Source organism: Lethenteron reissneri, chromosome 24, assembly GCF_015708825.2.
Source record: "Lethenteron reissneri isolate LAM-NWPU_2019-01 chromosome 24, ASM1570882v1, whole genome shotgun sequence".
Lineage (NCBI taxonomy): Eukaryota > Metazoa > Chordata > Hyperoartia > Petromyzontiformes > Petromyzontidae > Lethenteron > Lethenteron reissneri.
This window is the reverse complement of record NC_083802.1, coordinates 6,931,256-6,947,424: the sequence shown is the minus strand read 5'-3', so window position 1 is coordinate 6,947,424 and position 16,169 is coordinate 6,931,256. Positions and strand designations below refer to the sequence as shown.

General features: G+C 46.3%; 1 protein-coding gene across 1 annotated transcript in view; it reads right to left on the bottom strand.

The window, feature by feature from the left end:
* LOC133346473 (lipoxygenase homology domain-containing protein 1-like) overlaps window positions 1-16,169 on the bottom strand; it is a 121,404-nt gene that overhangs the window by 44,937 nt on the left and 60,298 nt on the right. Inside the window, 9 exon segments of the mRNA XM_061558084.1 lie at window positions 458-620; window positions 1,694-1,810; window positions 2,142-2,323; window positions 4,240-4,404; window positions 5,093-5,221; window positions 12,308-12,412; window positions 13,894-14,060; window positions 14,977-15,110; window positions 15,753-15,907. Of these exon segments, the coding sequence (XP_061414068.1) occupies window positions 458-620; window positions 1,694-1,810; window positions 2,142-2,323; window positions 4,240-4,404; window positions 5,093-5,221; window positions 12,308-12,412; window positions 13,894-14,060; window positions 14,977-15,110; window positions 15,753-15,907 (1,317 nt within the window).

The window sequence follows — 16,169 nt, the reverse complement described above, 5'->3', positions numbered from 1 at the left end:
TCATTTGGTCTGGCCCTGCCAAGGCAACCGCACGACTCGAAATTCAATAAATCTAGGCGCTTTTTTCATAGCAACATAAATGTAATTTTGTATGGCCCGCGACTGATGTTATACATATCCAAATGGCCCTTTGCAGAAAAAAGATTCCCCACCCCTGCCGGAGTAAGCCAACCTCGACGGCGTTGCCCAATTACAACATGGAGACGTGTATCATGTTCAATGGGGATTCTATTTGGGGACATGGTACAAATATGAACGGAGTTTGATTTTGCACAAATGAAGATCAAGAACGTATTGAATAAAAACACAAATACCAATATTACGGTACGTGTAACGTGTGTGAGTTGTATGCGGTACGTGTGGCGCGTGCGGAGCATTCCGTGTGTACGTAACGCGCTGCGCGTGCACCGTGCACGTGCCGCATGAGTGCAGCCCCCCCCCCCCCGCGCGCTCTCACAATCGAGCGGGTCCTCGAAGGTGTACTCGTCGCGCGAGAGCGTGCCGTCCTCCAGGAGCTGTTCCAGCTGCACGTCGCACGGCACGAGCTCGCGCAGCGTCTCGCCGTCCTCCTCCGAGCGCGCCAGCCATCGGTCGCACGGGAATGTCACCGTCTCCGAGCCCTGCACACGCGCGTACATTAATGCACGTGTTTCGATTTAAAGCTTTCGTGACTGCAGGGATTCATCTTCTTGGTTCTTTCGGTAAAGTCACGTAGAAGGGAGATAATAAAATAATAAAAATAAAACATAATAAAATAATTATCACAATTTTCGGTAAAGTCACGTAGAAGGGAAATAATAAAATAATAAAAATAAAACATTATAAAATAATTCTCACTATAATTTTATTTTAATTATTTTATAATGTTATATTTTTATTATTTTATTATTTCCCTTCTACGTGACTTTACCGAAAGAACCAAGAAGATAATGCACATGTGTGAGAAAAGAGACAAAGACATAGATTCCCCCGTTTGGCCTCTAACAGACTGTTGGGGCAAGTGCTGTTAGCGAGCACCTTTGAAGGCCGGCACTGCACACAAGGGGGTGGGTGGTCAACACTAGTCCCAGCCTTTATCTCCTTAGGGCTGATGTTTACACACTGTGCCAGGTACTCATTTGAGGCTGAGTCAACCATGGGGAGGCCCAGGACCCATTCAGAAATCCGTCACCGATGTTGACTGTGAGCAGGAATTGAACTTGGGTGGCGCAGCAGGCTAACCACCACACCGCCACTCCTCCCAATATTCATACACATACACACGCGCGTAACAGTACACGTCGGCACACACGGGGGCCCGCACTCGCACACGTGTGCATGTGAATTCGCTGCCATGCGCGCGCAAATGCAATTACAGAAATGAAGGCACACAGAAACGTGAGCGTGGACACACACATAGAGGCACACGAGTGTGGTTGCACTTGGAACCAGATGGAGGTTTGGAATTGCACACCGTTTAAAAAGCACAACCCGATTAAAATGAAATGAGGAAAGATGCTCATGATGATTAAAAACACAATATTTCACTAGCTTTCCAAAACCATCGTTACACAGAGGACGGTAAAATATTGATAATGGTCTAACTGTTAAAAAAATAACAAAAGATAAAACTTCACTTCGAAATCAAATGAGAGCCCGCATTGCCTGATTATCTCTCATGGCAATAATCAGTAAATAACCTCCAAGAGTTCACCTTGCCATCGGGCAGCAGACGTCGCACCTCCACACGGTCCAGGTGCCAGCCCGAGTTGATCCCCACGTTGTTGTGGCCGACTCGGAGCTTCTCAATCGTCTCCCCGACGTCCTCCAGCTGCAGAGGGACCACGGACCAGGGTTGGAAGTCAAACCTGGCACAGACTGACAGACTCAGGGCCAGAAGCCTCGTGCAACGAAATCCCCCCCCAAAACACAAGAGAAATCGCTCTTGTATATATGTATGTTGAACTTCTTTCGCACCATACGTAGCCAACTGCACTAGGTGCCCTTATCTCCCAAATACGCACACCTAGGCCACGTGTCCCTCAGAGCTGCCCGATTAAATTTGAAGGTTCATTCGTGAGAGAAAAAGACTTTGAAATGACGATCAAGTGCTCCGCCGTAGCAGTCTACAATAAGAAACTGTTGGGCCAAGATGGACGAACCTCCAACACGAAGACGTCTTTGGCGCCGCGCTCAAAGTACATGTGGCGCTCTCGCTTGCTGCGGCACAGGCTCTGGGAGCGCGTGCTCACGCCGTTGGGGCCGTACAGCACCAAGCTCACGTCCGCGTTGGTGCCGGCGTTGCGGATGTCGCTCGTGAACACCGTGATCTCATACGGCACGACTGTGGGGAGGAGAGGAGAGGGGTGCGGGGACGGGAGAGAGGTATCGTTCTGTGGTCACATGGCAGATGTCTTGCCACGGTGGCGAGATGTGAACTACCTCGCCCGGTATACAGGAGGTCGTGGGTTCGATCCTGACCCTGACGCCTGCTGGAAATTTGGAGTTTGCATGTCCCTTTATCCGGGTCCTCTGGGTTTTCCCTCCACATTTAGAATCAACATGCGTTTAGAGTATATGGCTGCTATACATTTACACATGATAAGCCACTTCGTTGAGCTATCATTTGTGACCAGATTACTTCTGGGAAAAAAGCTATATAACTCAGTGGACCTTAACAGGTAATTTTTTTTATTAGTTTAGTCTTTGTCGATTCTACCACTATTGTTTGCATGTCTAAGGCAGCCATTTCGTGGTCCTGGCAACACCACCCGCCTTGTGCGCCATGCTGTTCTTGATGGGTGCTCACCAACAGCATTTGCCCCAACAGCATGTAAAGGCTGTTGGGAGATACTTTGTCTAGGTACAATTTCATGGGTGGAGCCGTGGTGTAGTGGTTAGTGCACTGCGGTATGCACCCAGCAACCTCAGATTCCTGGCCATGGCTAACAGCAGCAGTCCTGGGCTTCCCGTAGGTCGACTAACCCTTTAATGAGTTCCCGGTGTAATGTGTAAACATCAGCAATGGGCAAACAAAGGTGGCCAGGGGTGGTACTGGTCACAGCACTCCCTTGCTCACTTTGCCGAAATTCATTGGTGGTCACGAACAGCACTTGCCCCAAAAGACTGTGAGAGGCTATATGGGGAAAGTTTGTCTGTTAATTAGTCTAATATTTACAAGATTCTCTCCCCTGCATGTCCTACCTAATAACAAGTTAAGTGTTATCCAGTATGATGTTGTGCTTTGTCAGGCATACTTCTCTCAATTGTTCAAGTCATCAAGCAGCCCCCTAATTGTTATGCCCCGATGTCTCTTTCCCAGCACACTGCCCGATAGAACGTCCTTCAGAAAGCCCTCACCTGTGACAATATTCCCTATCCAGCTATGCCGCTTTATTTGAATTGGTCGTGATCAGTTATATTCCCTCCTGAACCTGTTGAAGCACTGCCTCATTAGTTTTTCTTTCTGTCCAGCTGATTTCTCCCTCCATTTGACGCCAATCCCCACATGTTCACAAATGCACAAAATCCTTGAGTAGCAAAAAATATTTATATAAATGTTAGACTATATAGGGGGGAGCAATTGAGCAGTAGACTGCGTACTTTGCAGTGAAAAAACATAAAAATGCACGAATAAAATTGGCTAAACATCCCAATTTTGGGCCCTCCAGAAAAAAAAAACTCAGTGAGGCCTTCCTGAATAAATAAAGGTTGTGTCATTATTATAATGACAAAAGAGCCCTTGAAATTCCACGTGGCTTATTTTTGTCCAATTCATTGTATCATATTAGAAACAAAGGTGAAAGTGTCCCACTACTCAAATGAAGTGCTGGGCTGCGCTCAGCTGCATCGGTGCCACTGGATGAGTGGTGGAAATTCCACATTCCTATGATGGGGTCAGTCTAACTTCAACAATATCAGTGCTGATTTGGTACAAAGTGGTAATTATTTAAACATCCTAGGAAAGAATGATGGACTGAGATGACCCCCAACCGGGATTTGAATTTTCGACTTGCCAATTATCAGTCGATTGTCTTTGCCAATGCGACCCATCAAAACATGTAGTTTAATGTCCTCTGCGATACGGTAGTCTATAAATATTGCTTCCTTTTGTTTATTTAAATGCCATTGTTTGCCAGCGCACGGCTATCCAATCGCCGTCAATGAAGCCGTCTTTGTCACTGCCAACGGCAGTTCGTACGGCACCAGGGACACGCTGCCATCGTCACGGTGGCAGTGGGGCGGCGGTGCGGCACGTACAGGGCGTGTAGTGCAGCGTCTGCAGGCAGTTGGGGTACAGGACGCGCTCTATGGCCCCGTCGTCCTCGCCGCGATCCAGCCAGCGGCCGCACGGGAACTGCATCTTCTGACCGAGCGACGGAGCGTCGATCTCCACCCAGTCCAGGAACCATCCCGAACCTGCGACTGCACGTTGGGCATGCGGCGACGCATCGGTCCAGCAATTGCATTGATTTGCACGTTCATGATAACATGCATAGTTGAATTTACTATTCATTATTTATGTAAATTATATGCTAATGAGAATATGCAAACCCAGGTTGCCAGTGCACTCAGCTTCATACTACGACTGCACCAATATCATACACACACGTGTACCTATAAACATGCCTTCAGATATTTTTCGTATTCCCATAATTTATTCCAACTGTGCCGATCATCATATCGGAAGAATTGTCTATTAAGAAATCTCGTTGAGCAATGCACCCCCATGCATCAGAGAGAAGCCCCGCGGAAGACAATTTACACAGGGCTTGTGAAAAATCATTCAGTTTTAGTTTTTAATCCTTGACACAGTAAAACCTCTCCAAAGCCAGACCCGGCTAGAGATGCCAGGTCACCCCTAGCAGAGCACATTGGAGACCGATACAATCGGCGAACATGTGTGCTTGGGTATGTCAGCTGACCACATGTTGCTCTGTGGTCAGCTGACATACCCGTTTTAGGACATTACTCTCATGCAATGAGAGAGAGAAAAAAAAACATCTTAAAATATTTCATTTTTAGGCCACAATTTTTTTAACATCTCAGCTCCCCTCCAAAAAACATTTCCACCCTCCGCCTCCGGGTGCATCCCGGGCGGCCGGCTGCTCACCTCCCGCGTCGTGTCCGACGCAGATCTTCCGCAGCTCGCCGAGCCCCACCGCCTCCAGGGTGAACTCGTCGACGTTCCTGCGCTCAAACTTGTTGCGGTGGCACTTGGAGGTCTTGAGGCTCACCACGCCTGTCGGGGAAAATCATCAGCGAAGCACGGGGCCACGTGCCTTGCGATCGTCATCGAGTCAAAGCCACGAGATGAAGAATCCGTTTGAATCCCTCGCAGATCCGCAGCCGAAACTTAGCCAAAAAATGTAATTCCAGAAGCAATTGTTTTCGTGATGCTTTTTTTTTTGGTGCAGTCATTGGTGACCTGCCTCTGGAACCATCTACATAGGAATTGCTGCCCTCTACTCCGTAAACTTGGCATGACCCTCCTGAATAAGAGTCGTGAGACTCAGTGAAGCTTTCCCCGAGTTTATTTTTATTTTTATTATCTATGTACAAAAAGCAGCTCACTCTATTTAAGAACTCCATTTAATCACCGGTCTCTGTCCAGATTCAAACTTAGGACCTCAGCAGTGCCGGCTCAGTGTTGTGACCTTTGAGGCGCCTGCGGGCCACTCGCTTCTTAGGGCGACACTGCCGAGCTTGGCCACGTTCAACAGCATTGGAGACACCTTCGCGGAATGAGATTTTGCTCATTTATATCTTGAACTCCACTTTGAAGCTTTCCTTATTAAGTTATTTATTTTCTGCAGTTCATATCTACTGGTTGTTATGACTATGAAAATACATCATCATATTGACTGTTGAAAAGTAAGTTAAATATCTTTGTAAGAGAACTTGGATTCACATTTGCAAGGTTCTTAGTTCAAATTTTGGTCAGGGTTGACTCATTCTACTTACTCACCGGGGTATATAAAATTAGTATCAACAGTATTCTTTGGGTTTTTCGGTAAAGTCACGTAGATAGGTTCAAAGAAAATAACAAAAAATAACAAAACCTATCTATGTGACTTTACCGAAAGACCCAAAGAATATGAATTCCTGGAGTCACGAAAGCTTTAAGTCAAGTATCAACAGTGGTGGTCCAAAAGGGAAACAGGCTGCTCTGTCCATAAAAAATGTGGAACTTCCACTCCTGGCCCAAGGGCCTCAACAGAGATTAGTGCAAGCCCACGCTTGAACACAGACACACGTTGAATTGACTTGTTAAGTGTAAGACATCTTGGAATAATTTTAGCGTGCAATCAGACTACTGTTACAAGTGTGCACTGTTTGATTCCTGTTATGAGTGCTTTAATGAAAAAAAAAACGATTAATTCAGATTAATCGTTTCATAAGCTTAATGCTGTCAATGCAAGGGCATTAGCAGGCAATGTGTACCGATCATCCAACAATTCCCAAATCTAGAAAAGAGTGATGTAATTTCCTAACTTAAATCAACATACGTACTAAGTATATGTTAATTTGAAGAATGCTATCAATACGTAATTCTAGTATTGTGGTTTATCTTATTACCAAATATGGCATTTAGACACATCACATAATCAGTAGCCTCATGGGACCTACTTTGCCAGTACCAAAACATGATAATAGGGGTTTCCCCTTTTTTCTGGCAACAAAACAGGTGTTAAGATGTGCTGTACGCCTTTTGGCGTCCTCTGGTCTAACACCGCTTGAGTCGAGGCTCAAAAGAAAGCTGTCTCTGGTGTGGACCAATCAGTTTCAAGGACAATGCATAGATTATCAGAGTATTTTTTTGTTTGCATTCTGACCACAAGCATTGTGGTTAATGTAGACATGATTCCTTGGAAAAGGTTTCAGTTTGGTGTTTTAACATCTTAACACCTGTTTTGTTGCCAGATAAAAGGAGAAAAACCTATTATCAATCAGTAGCCTGATTATTCCTTTCATTTAAAGCCCTTCCAATTATGTATTGGTGTTTAAATAACCATTGTCTATATTTTCCCAAATGCCTCCTTGAGTATGAAGCCTCCTACTACACACGTGGTGTTAAATGGCAGCATATAATGATCGTATGTACGTGCAATAACACACACATAACACGAACACGTTCATCAAGCTTGTAAATAGAACATCTATAATTGTTTCTAGATTTGAGGCTTTCGTGACTGCAAGGATTCATACTCTGAGTTCTTTCGGTAAAGTCACGTAGGTAAAAAATGATTTTTATTATTATTTTATTAATTTAAATTAATTTTTTTACCTACGTGACTTTACCAAAAGAACTAAGAGTATCTATAATTGTATTATAAAATGTCGAAACGAGTAGGCAGTTAAGAAGACGTGACATCATTTCGACAGCATGTGTACTGTGCAGTGCATGTGTCCGAGCACGAGGACATGAATGTAAAATATAAAGTTTTAATAACTCTAATGCATATTTACATTATTATATGAAGTAATACTTTCTGAATGTGTGTGTTCAAGGGCCGTGTCACTACCAGCTGCTTAAGCCAAAGATTTTAGATTCGTCTCTCTCTCATTCTCCATTCCATTCCGTCAGCTGTCAAAGGGTGGCTGGCGATGAGGCTGTGGACGAATTTCTTCCACTCCTTCCTTTCTCTGGTCGTGACGATCGCTTCCTGTAGACCGATGATGTTTTTTCTCTCGCGAGGTCTGCCTTCGTGTCATCAATCCACCTCCCGCAGAGTCGGCCTCGACTTCTCGGCCCAATCCACATGGCAGTCGCACGGCTATTGATGTTGACTTGTTGGGCATGATTCGTAGGAATCGGTAAAAAACGCTCAAGACTCAAAAAAGCAAAACGAGGGCAAAACCTCGACAGAAAAAAAGTGTACCGAGCCAGGATGCTTCTGCACGTGTTACAACACAGTGACTGGAGAATGAGCCGTCTCACGAGAAAAGGTGCAACAGTGGCATTTAGGGAATTTGTTTATCTTGAAAATGCTTGCTTGCGATTTCCTACATTGATCACTGAATTCCTGTGTCGTTAACACCCGTGCATTTCTTTGTTGGATACTAAGACATATTATCTTCTGAAGTTTTAAAGTGGGTCTCTTGTTGATCCACTGTATGGTTGAGAATGCGAGTTCAATTCCTGCTCACGGCCAACACCAATGACGATTATATGAACCTGCCCTGGGCCTCCCCTAGGTCAACTCAGCCTCAAATGAGTACCTCGTGCGGTGTGTAAGTGTCGCCACTAGCCAGGCAAAGGCGTGTTGCTGGCCACCCATCCCCGAATGTGCCGTACCGGCCTTCACAGCTGATTGCCAACAGCACTAGACCCAAACGTCTGTTAAGGCTATACGGGGGATCTTTGTGCACCAGCGACTGTGGATTTGTGCTACAAATTGAGCTTTGTTGGCAGCCTGACAGGTCAATGATTACACCTTGATGTAACACATTTTCCCACGTTAAGCAATATTGACCCATGGATGCTTTGATTACTTCTTGGGAACATGTTGTTATTTCGTATTACATTCTCCTCTGGATAATGTACCTTCATCGGCCCCTGAGGGGCAACATCTCGAGGGAATGTAACATTGGCTGAAATGTACGTATGCTTTCATCGCCGGCACGCTCAGACAAATCGCACAGCTCCCAGCTGGGTTCCAGGTGCTGCAGATTAGTGCAGCGATGGTATTTTTCACTTCAACAAGGTACTACGAGGATTAGTTCATCGATAAAGCCAGCAGTGTGAGCTCCGGCTTTTGAGGTCGACGGTCAACGCATGCCGGAACCTGCTCGCGTCACGAGCTCTCGTGATGTTCCCCATGCTGAGCTGGGTGCACTTCTTGATTGCATCCCAACCATCACCACCACCACCACGTTCATCTTTCTCTTCCTCTTGCCCTTCTGCCTTCAATGTTGCCTTGGAGGAGATACGGCAGTAGAGCTCCTTATCAGCCGAGCACTGCATCTCCACAGTATGCCATCTCCCTCTATGATCAAGGTGGCTCAGAGGTTCGTGTATCGAGATATTGGGCTTGAATCCGGGCAGACACCCATGACATATATATTGTTGCCTTCAATGAAGAAAAACATCTAAAGAACATAACCAGGATAAAAAGGGGCCACCATGTCCGATGTAGATGAATGGATCCAGAGAAGAACCTCGTTGTGATCTAAGGCAGGAAAGAAAGGCAGAGAAGAGAGAAAGAGGAGAAGAAGGAAAGAAGATAGAGAATGATGGGGGGGGGGAGGGGGGGGGGAGGACATGAAGGGACGCGAGCCCTGCCGGGGGAGCCCCGAAGGTGTTTGAGTACGGACACCTCATGCATCAGACTCGGTCAATGTTTGACAACGGGTAGATTCCGAGATATCCAGTGTGTCAAATTGTAAGAGCTTAAAGGCAACTAAAGGCACTTCTCAACAAGGTGCCGTGGGACACCGAAATCGCTGGTGGACGTGTGAACGGGGGGCGGAACGGAAGTCCCGAATATGTAATCGAGATAACGGGTGATTTCTTGATATGGGGTTTGAACCGCCAGGCAGGACCTGGCATTAGACCCATTCGACCATAGTGATTTAATTAACTTAATTTGGCTGAATTAGAGCTCTGAGACATATGCATCTGGCATGAGACCGACTCTCTTGACTGGGCAAATCAAAGGTGTGGACACCAGTGTGGGTGAAGAGGCCTATTGAAGTGAGCACAAGTAGCTCTGTGACCTCATTTTACGGGGTCATTCTCTAACACAAGGTGATGCGATGCTAGCTGCAGAATCCCGGATGTGAAAACTTCTTGTCTCATTGCATGACACTGATAGTCACTGGAATGTCAACAGGGATTAAAACACAGCAGAAATTTCTCTTTTCATTCATTACTGTTTTGTTCATCCTATTCTCAGCATCATGCTTAAACACTAATTCTCAGTACAGTATAACTGTTAATGACCACCCATGTTAAGGATTAATCCCTTAACGACAGGCCTTCATAGAGCCCAATGTGTTCGCTTACCGACCATTCCCCTGTTAACGACGGGCTTACGACGAGCACGTGACCACCAATTGCGGCCAATCGGCGAGCTCCAGAGTGGTCTGACCAGCCTCGGCCAATCAGCGACGTCCATTCACGAGCGTTGGGGCATTGTTTACATTCGGTGTCTGCTGCGCTTCGAAGTGGAAATATATATTCACTTAACGACCAAATCACTCAACGACCGGTTTCGTAGAACCAATTATCGTCGTTAAGAGGGGTTCTTTACAGTTCCATGAAGTAGAAACATTTCATTATACCTGATGATGATTGCTTGTGTTGCAATCGAAACAGTCGTATGCTATTATTTAATTTAATTTATTATTTTATCTTTAGACGTGACTTAACTGAAAGAACCAAACAATAATTCCTGCAGTCACGAAAGTTTCTAAAATTAAGATAGAAACAAGTCAGTCGGACTCATCACCGCAGGTGAGCTGCGTCACGGTGAGGGTAGGGGCAAGATTCGGAGGTGAGAGCATGGGTCGGCTACTTCCTTCATGTATGAAGGTGTTGCTTTCTTGAAAAAATTGTTGATAGAAGTTGTCATATGGAATGATTGGCCCCTGTTACTGGAATGTTGGAAATTCTCCCATTGCCTCAGGGGCCATGAAGAGTGAGGTGCACTGCCCCTTTGTCCGTTTGAGCAGGGGCACTGATTTTCTATACGAGGCATCACAACGTTTCTATACGCAGCGTATTTCACTATCTAACGTAACAAAACTCCAATTAGCACCTACGATTAGCACGGTTGACTACGTACGGTGCGAAAGTAGTTCAACATACATACATACGTATAATTGAGTGCTCATTGAGATGTATTCTCTGTTTTCAAGGGAGGCATGGTTAACATTAGCTGCAGTTACACAGGCACAGATGTCATTATTTTGTGGTTTGTGGTTTTAATTGTGGGTTTTGTATGAATTTGAACCGTTGTATATGATACAGGCACGCAGTGGTCTACTTGTGGAGATTAAGTCACGCGATGACTCATGTTTGCTTTAAGCGGACCGTGCATTTGGTGGCACCATACACACATTACTGGGGCGGCTACGGAAATTTAATGGCAATTCAGTGCAAGACAGTGAAGTGGCGAGTTCACTGACAACTGGTAGTGGGACTTATACTTAATCAAAGGCAGGTGCCACCCTAAAATGTTTCAGTCTGGGCACTGCCCAACCTGAAGCAGTAAATAATTCCATAATCAAAGTGCAATGCGCACAGTTATTGACTCTCTCTATATCTTGCTGCATCTCTTTCCCATCTTAATCCATGTCTTTGTCTGGTTATCTCTATGTGTCTCTCCATGTTGTCCCTCCGTGTCTCGTGCTGGTTTTTGTGTCTGTCTGTGTTCGGCCAATTGTCTCTCTCCATGTCCCTCTAAGTCTCTTTGTGACTGTCTCTCTCTTTGTCTCTTTGCTCCTTCTGTCTCCCTCTCTCTATCTGAAGATGGCGGTGTACAGAACGAGAAAAAAGATGCTGGAGGGTGACACTGACGGCTGCTCTGTGCTTCCAGTGTTCAGAGGCCTGCTTAAGGTGCGGCTCCGGCTGAAGCACGTGTACCACACACATGCCGGTGATGTGCACATCTTCTTCGAACGCTGGGGAGCCGGAAAGGCCCTCTGCACCAACGTGGACGGCACCCTCGTGTTCACCTTCTGAAGCGCTCGCTCGTCACCGTGGCGTGCGCGATGACACCACAGCCACGTGACTTTTCTTTTGCATTGTGCGCGGTGCTTTCAGCGCCACAGCGCGTCTATTTCTAGCGTTTGTTTTCATTTGTGTTGCTGGTGACTTTGTGCATTTCATATTGAAATCGCCTCCGGTGCTTTTGCTGCTGGCAGCAATAAAAGTTGTTTAAAAAGTCAAAAGTCTATCTTTCTATCTCTCTCTATGACTCTATCTGTGTTTGTCTTGTTGCCTCTCTTAAATGTCTCGATCGGACAGTCTCTCCATCTCTACATGTCTCTTTCTTCCAACGTGGCTCTCTGTGTGTTGTGTCTCTCCATATCTCTCTATATTTTTCTCCATCTCTCTATTCGTCTGTCGATGAGATGGTGTCTTCCTCCTTGTCTGTGTCTCTCTGGGTGGAGGACGAGGGGGCGGTGAGAGGAAGTTGACCCCTCCCCCCTTCCTGCTCCTTTCTTCCACCCCTTTCTCCGCCCACCAGGGTTGCCCGCGCCAAAACCATTCTATTCGGCTGCCCTAGGCACTAAACCACTGAGACGCAGGACACAGTTGCCCATATCACTGTCTGTCACCGGGCCGTATAAATGATTGGAGGAGGGCCTGCTCGCTCACCTGTGTCGTCACGCTCCCCGTACAGGATGGCGAACACATTGGCATCGGAGCCAGCGTTCCTTTTGTCACCCGTCTTAATCCTGATGTTGTACGTGGTCGACTTGGCTTTAATTACCAAGAGAGAGGAGGAAAACAAATTTACCCGAGCGAATAAATTCCGACCGATGTTAACTATAGCCTGCTGCATTCATCATTGTAAAGATTTATCGTAGATCATTATATACAGATCATTAGGTTAATCATCATTCAATGATCATCTAATTATCAACTATCAAGGGATAAATGTATAATAGATAAGCGTGTGTTATTTATGATCAGATCGTTTATATAGACATATCACGTGTATTCATTAGTTTTCCATATATAAAACATTATACATTGACTACACCGGTTGTCTTAAACTACAATCTATGCGCTAAATTTGAACATCAGGCAAAGCTTTTATTATATATAAAAAAAAAGCCTGCACAATGCCAATGGTACCGCAAGGATAACGGTTGAGAAATGTCAAAAAAAAGTGTGCAAAATTACACGACAAGACTTATGATGTCCGTGAAATTAGAAAAGGGTGCATGAATGTTGGCCAAAGGAAGTCCATTCCATTATCCAGCCAAGTGATACTGGCGAGACGCTCGGCACACAATCAGAGGGCTGTAAGTTCAAGTCCTGGTCAGGGGGTGGGGGGGGGGTTGACTCAGCTTGTCATCTTTCCATTGTTGATAAAAAAAATAAGTACCACTTTGTGGGAAGTCAACGTTGCTTGTCCCTCGGAAAGATTAGCTCACGCCACACTGGAGTTTCCACCATTGGCTCAGCGCCACTAATGGAGATGAGCCCTGCTAAGAGCTCAATGGAGCATGGGGACATTTTAACCTTTTGACTTTGAGCCTTATAAGTGAAATAGATCTCACATTTACTGCGAATAAGTGTCATTTATTTGATTTAACAAAAAAATTGTTAAATTGATATAGGAAAAATAAAAATCTACGTGTCGTTCCTGAAAAAAAAGAACACACTCATTAACAGGATAAGAATGCATATATTTGATATATTTTGCCGAATGAATGCATTTAGAAAGTAGTGAATGTTTTTTTTTCAAGTCTAAATAAGTTATGCATCATAAATTCCATCATATTCCATTCGTAATCAGGAATATACTGCAACACATTATACCAGTAATAGCTGTTAAAGGGAAACATTTCAGTTTTGCAAAATAGTTATTCAACGTCATTATCATCAGTCAATTAAAAAAAATGTATACATACTTACAGCTATCCACTGCTGCATAAAGGCCTTCCGAAGACGTTGCCATCTCACAGGGTTGGAATGCAGCATCTAACTCCTGACCACAAACCGATTTTCTTCATCTTTCCATTAAACGTCCTGTACATTTCAATTCGACTGACCCAGGTAATTTACCCTCCTTCTTCTTCATGGAAATCCGGTAAATGGCGGTCCTCCAATGACCACAAATATTATTACAAGTCACAACTTTATCCTAACAATGAGTGCACGCTGGCGATTCTACAGAGAATCGCTCGGGCAGGCGGGAGAGACGGAGGGAAAATACGCATCGCGTCCGTCACCTTTCTGCTCGAGGCCGAGCGTCGTTGCCGAGCCACTGGCCCCTTTGGCCGAGCCGCCACCCGTCGTGTCCCTGTTAAGGAACACCTCGTCCACGGGCACCAGCTCGCGTGCCAGCTGCCCGTCATCCTCGTCGATGGCCAACCAGCGCTGGCACGGGAAGAAGTACCTGAAAGTGCAGAGTACAGGCGCGGGGGCTCAAGTTCTGATGCACACTACGGGGAGGATCGACACCGTGGCTTTGTGAACTGTGCAATGAATTCATTATTCATACCGCAACAGCTGGTGCTGTAATACACTGCCACTGAGATGGGGATGGTGGATTCTGCCAATTTCATTTTGTGCTGTGTGCCTCTCGATCCCACCTGGCTGTGACATGGCCAAGAGATGGTAGCCCATGACACATCTCTGTGGACTTTTGAGGGTTCTCTTGCAAGCCATGAGGCTTTTTTTTTCTAGAACTCATTTCTTTCCACATCCCCCATGATTTCAGGATGCAAAATGTAACTTCGAAACAAAAATGTGAGGCATGCAGCTCAGTAACACCCTTCTGCATTGCAGATGCAGCCGGTTTTGTTGTGTGACAAGCCACCCACAGTTTGGGTAGCAAGAAACTTATACAAAAACAAGACCCCTGGTCAAACGTCACACATTGGGAGGTTGCTTTTTCTCCTCCGCTGCCCCAAAGGTCTGTAACTCCTTCATTCTGGCCATCTGTGCTGTGGACTCCCTGCCTCTGTGCCAGACCAGACTTTAAGACCTACCCCGTCTTCTCTGCCTACGACTGCCACGTCTATAAAATCAAGCGAATAAAAAAAAAAAATGCATAAGCCTCCTTTCTCCCCCATGATACACTTGTCCCAACATTTGCACATCGTCCTGAGATGCCGGTTGCACTTTGGGCGCTATATTAGTGCAAACTGAATCGCATTGTATTGAACAACCTCGGGCAAAAAGCAGCCGTTCCACTCGGTGCAAGAGCCGTGGGCATACGAAGTGTGAGAGAGAGAGCAAGCGAAGGCAATGACGCGGCAGCACCAGGCATCTCGACGCAGCGCCGGGGACAACAAGAGGCCCTCTCTCACTTGCTCTTGCTGTTCTCGTCGGTGATTTCAACGCGATCGAGGAACCAGGCGGCGCTGCCGCCGCAGTTGTCGTGCCGGATCCGGAGCTTGGTCAGCTCGCCCAGGTCAATGGCCTTCAGCTTGAAGATGTCTCTCTGCGTTGGGGACAGGGGTAGGGAGAACCGTGCATTGTTTTAGATGGGAAGGCGTGGGAGCAATGGCGAGGAGCGGATGGCCGTGAGGTGGGAATGTAAATGGTGTGGGAGGTGTTCGGTGTTGATGGTGAAAGCCTGATGAACTCCTTTCTGTGAGCGAAAGCCATTATTCTTCAGTTAAAGTGTTATTCGAGCGGGAGGAAAACGCAGCGATGAATAGGTTTGGCAATGGTTAACGTTCAGGCATTTACTGTACACTTCTCATCTCACTTCTTGCAAAACGACACTGTAATAAAGCATGCCATAACATATTACTTTGACCCACAATTTACATCAAGGATTCTTTGTACTAAACAAACCAAAGTGAGAAAAAAAGCAAAGGCTAAATAATAATAAAACACTTCAGTGGCCGCCCTTCAAGCCTTACTGATCTACTTGTCAAAAGGCTCCCGACTGGATACAAACCACTTTTGGGATAAAAAAAAAAGAAACCCCCACTTAGTATTTTGCGCATCACAGGTTGAAAGGCGGGCGGGCGGTCGGGCACGTTCACAGGAGGAAGGGTGCGCTCCTTGTGTGCACAGCGTTAATACTTCACCGCTTGAATCGATAGCATCGATCGGCTCACCCACCAACCCCTACCTGTCCCCTCTCAAACTTGTTGAGGCTCCGCTCGGCCTTGCGCAGTCGGCGCTCGCCCGTGTCGCCCAAGTGCCCGTACACGTTGACGAAGACGTTCGCGTCGGTGCCGGCTCCCATCACGTCCCCCGTGCACACGCACACCGTGTACACTTTCTCTGCGGCCACGGTGGGGTGGAGGATGGTGGGGGTGGGAGAATAACTTGAACAGACTGTCCTGTTAGCGAGCACCTATGAAGGCCGGCACAGCACACGAGGAGGTGGGTGGCCAGCACCACGCCTGGCCGCCTTTGTCTCCCGAGTGGCGATGTTTACTACACACTGTACCGGGTACTCGTTTGAGGCTGAGTCGATAGAGGGGAGGCCCAGGACCAGTTTAGATAATCGTCACTGGTGTTGGTGGCCGTGAGCGGGAATTGA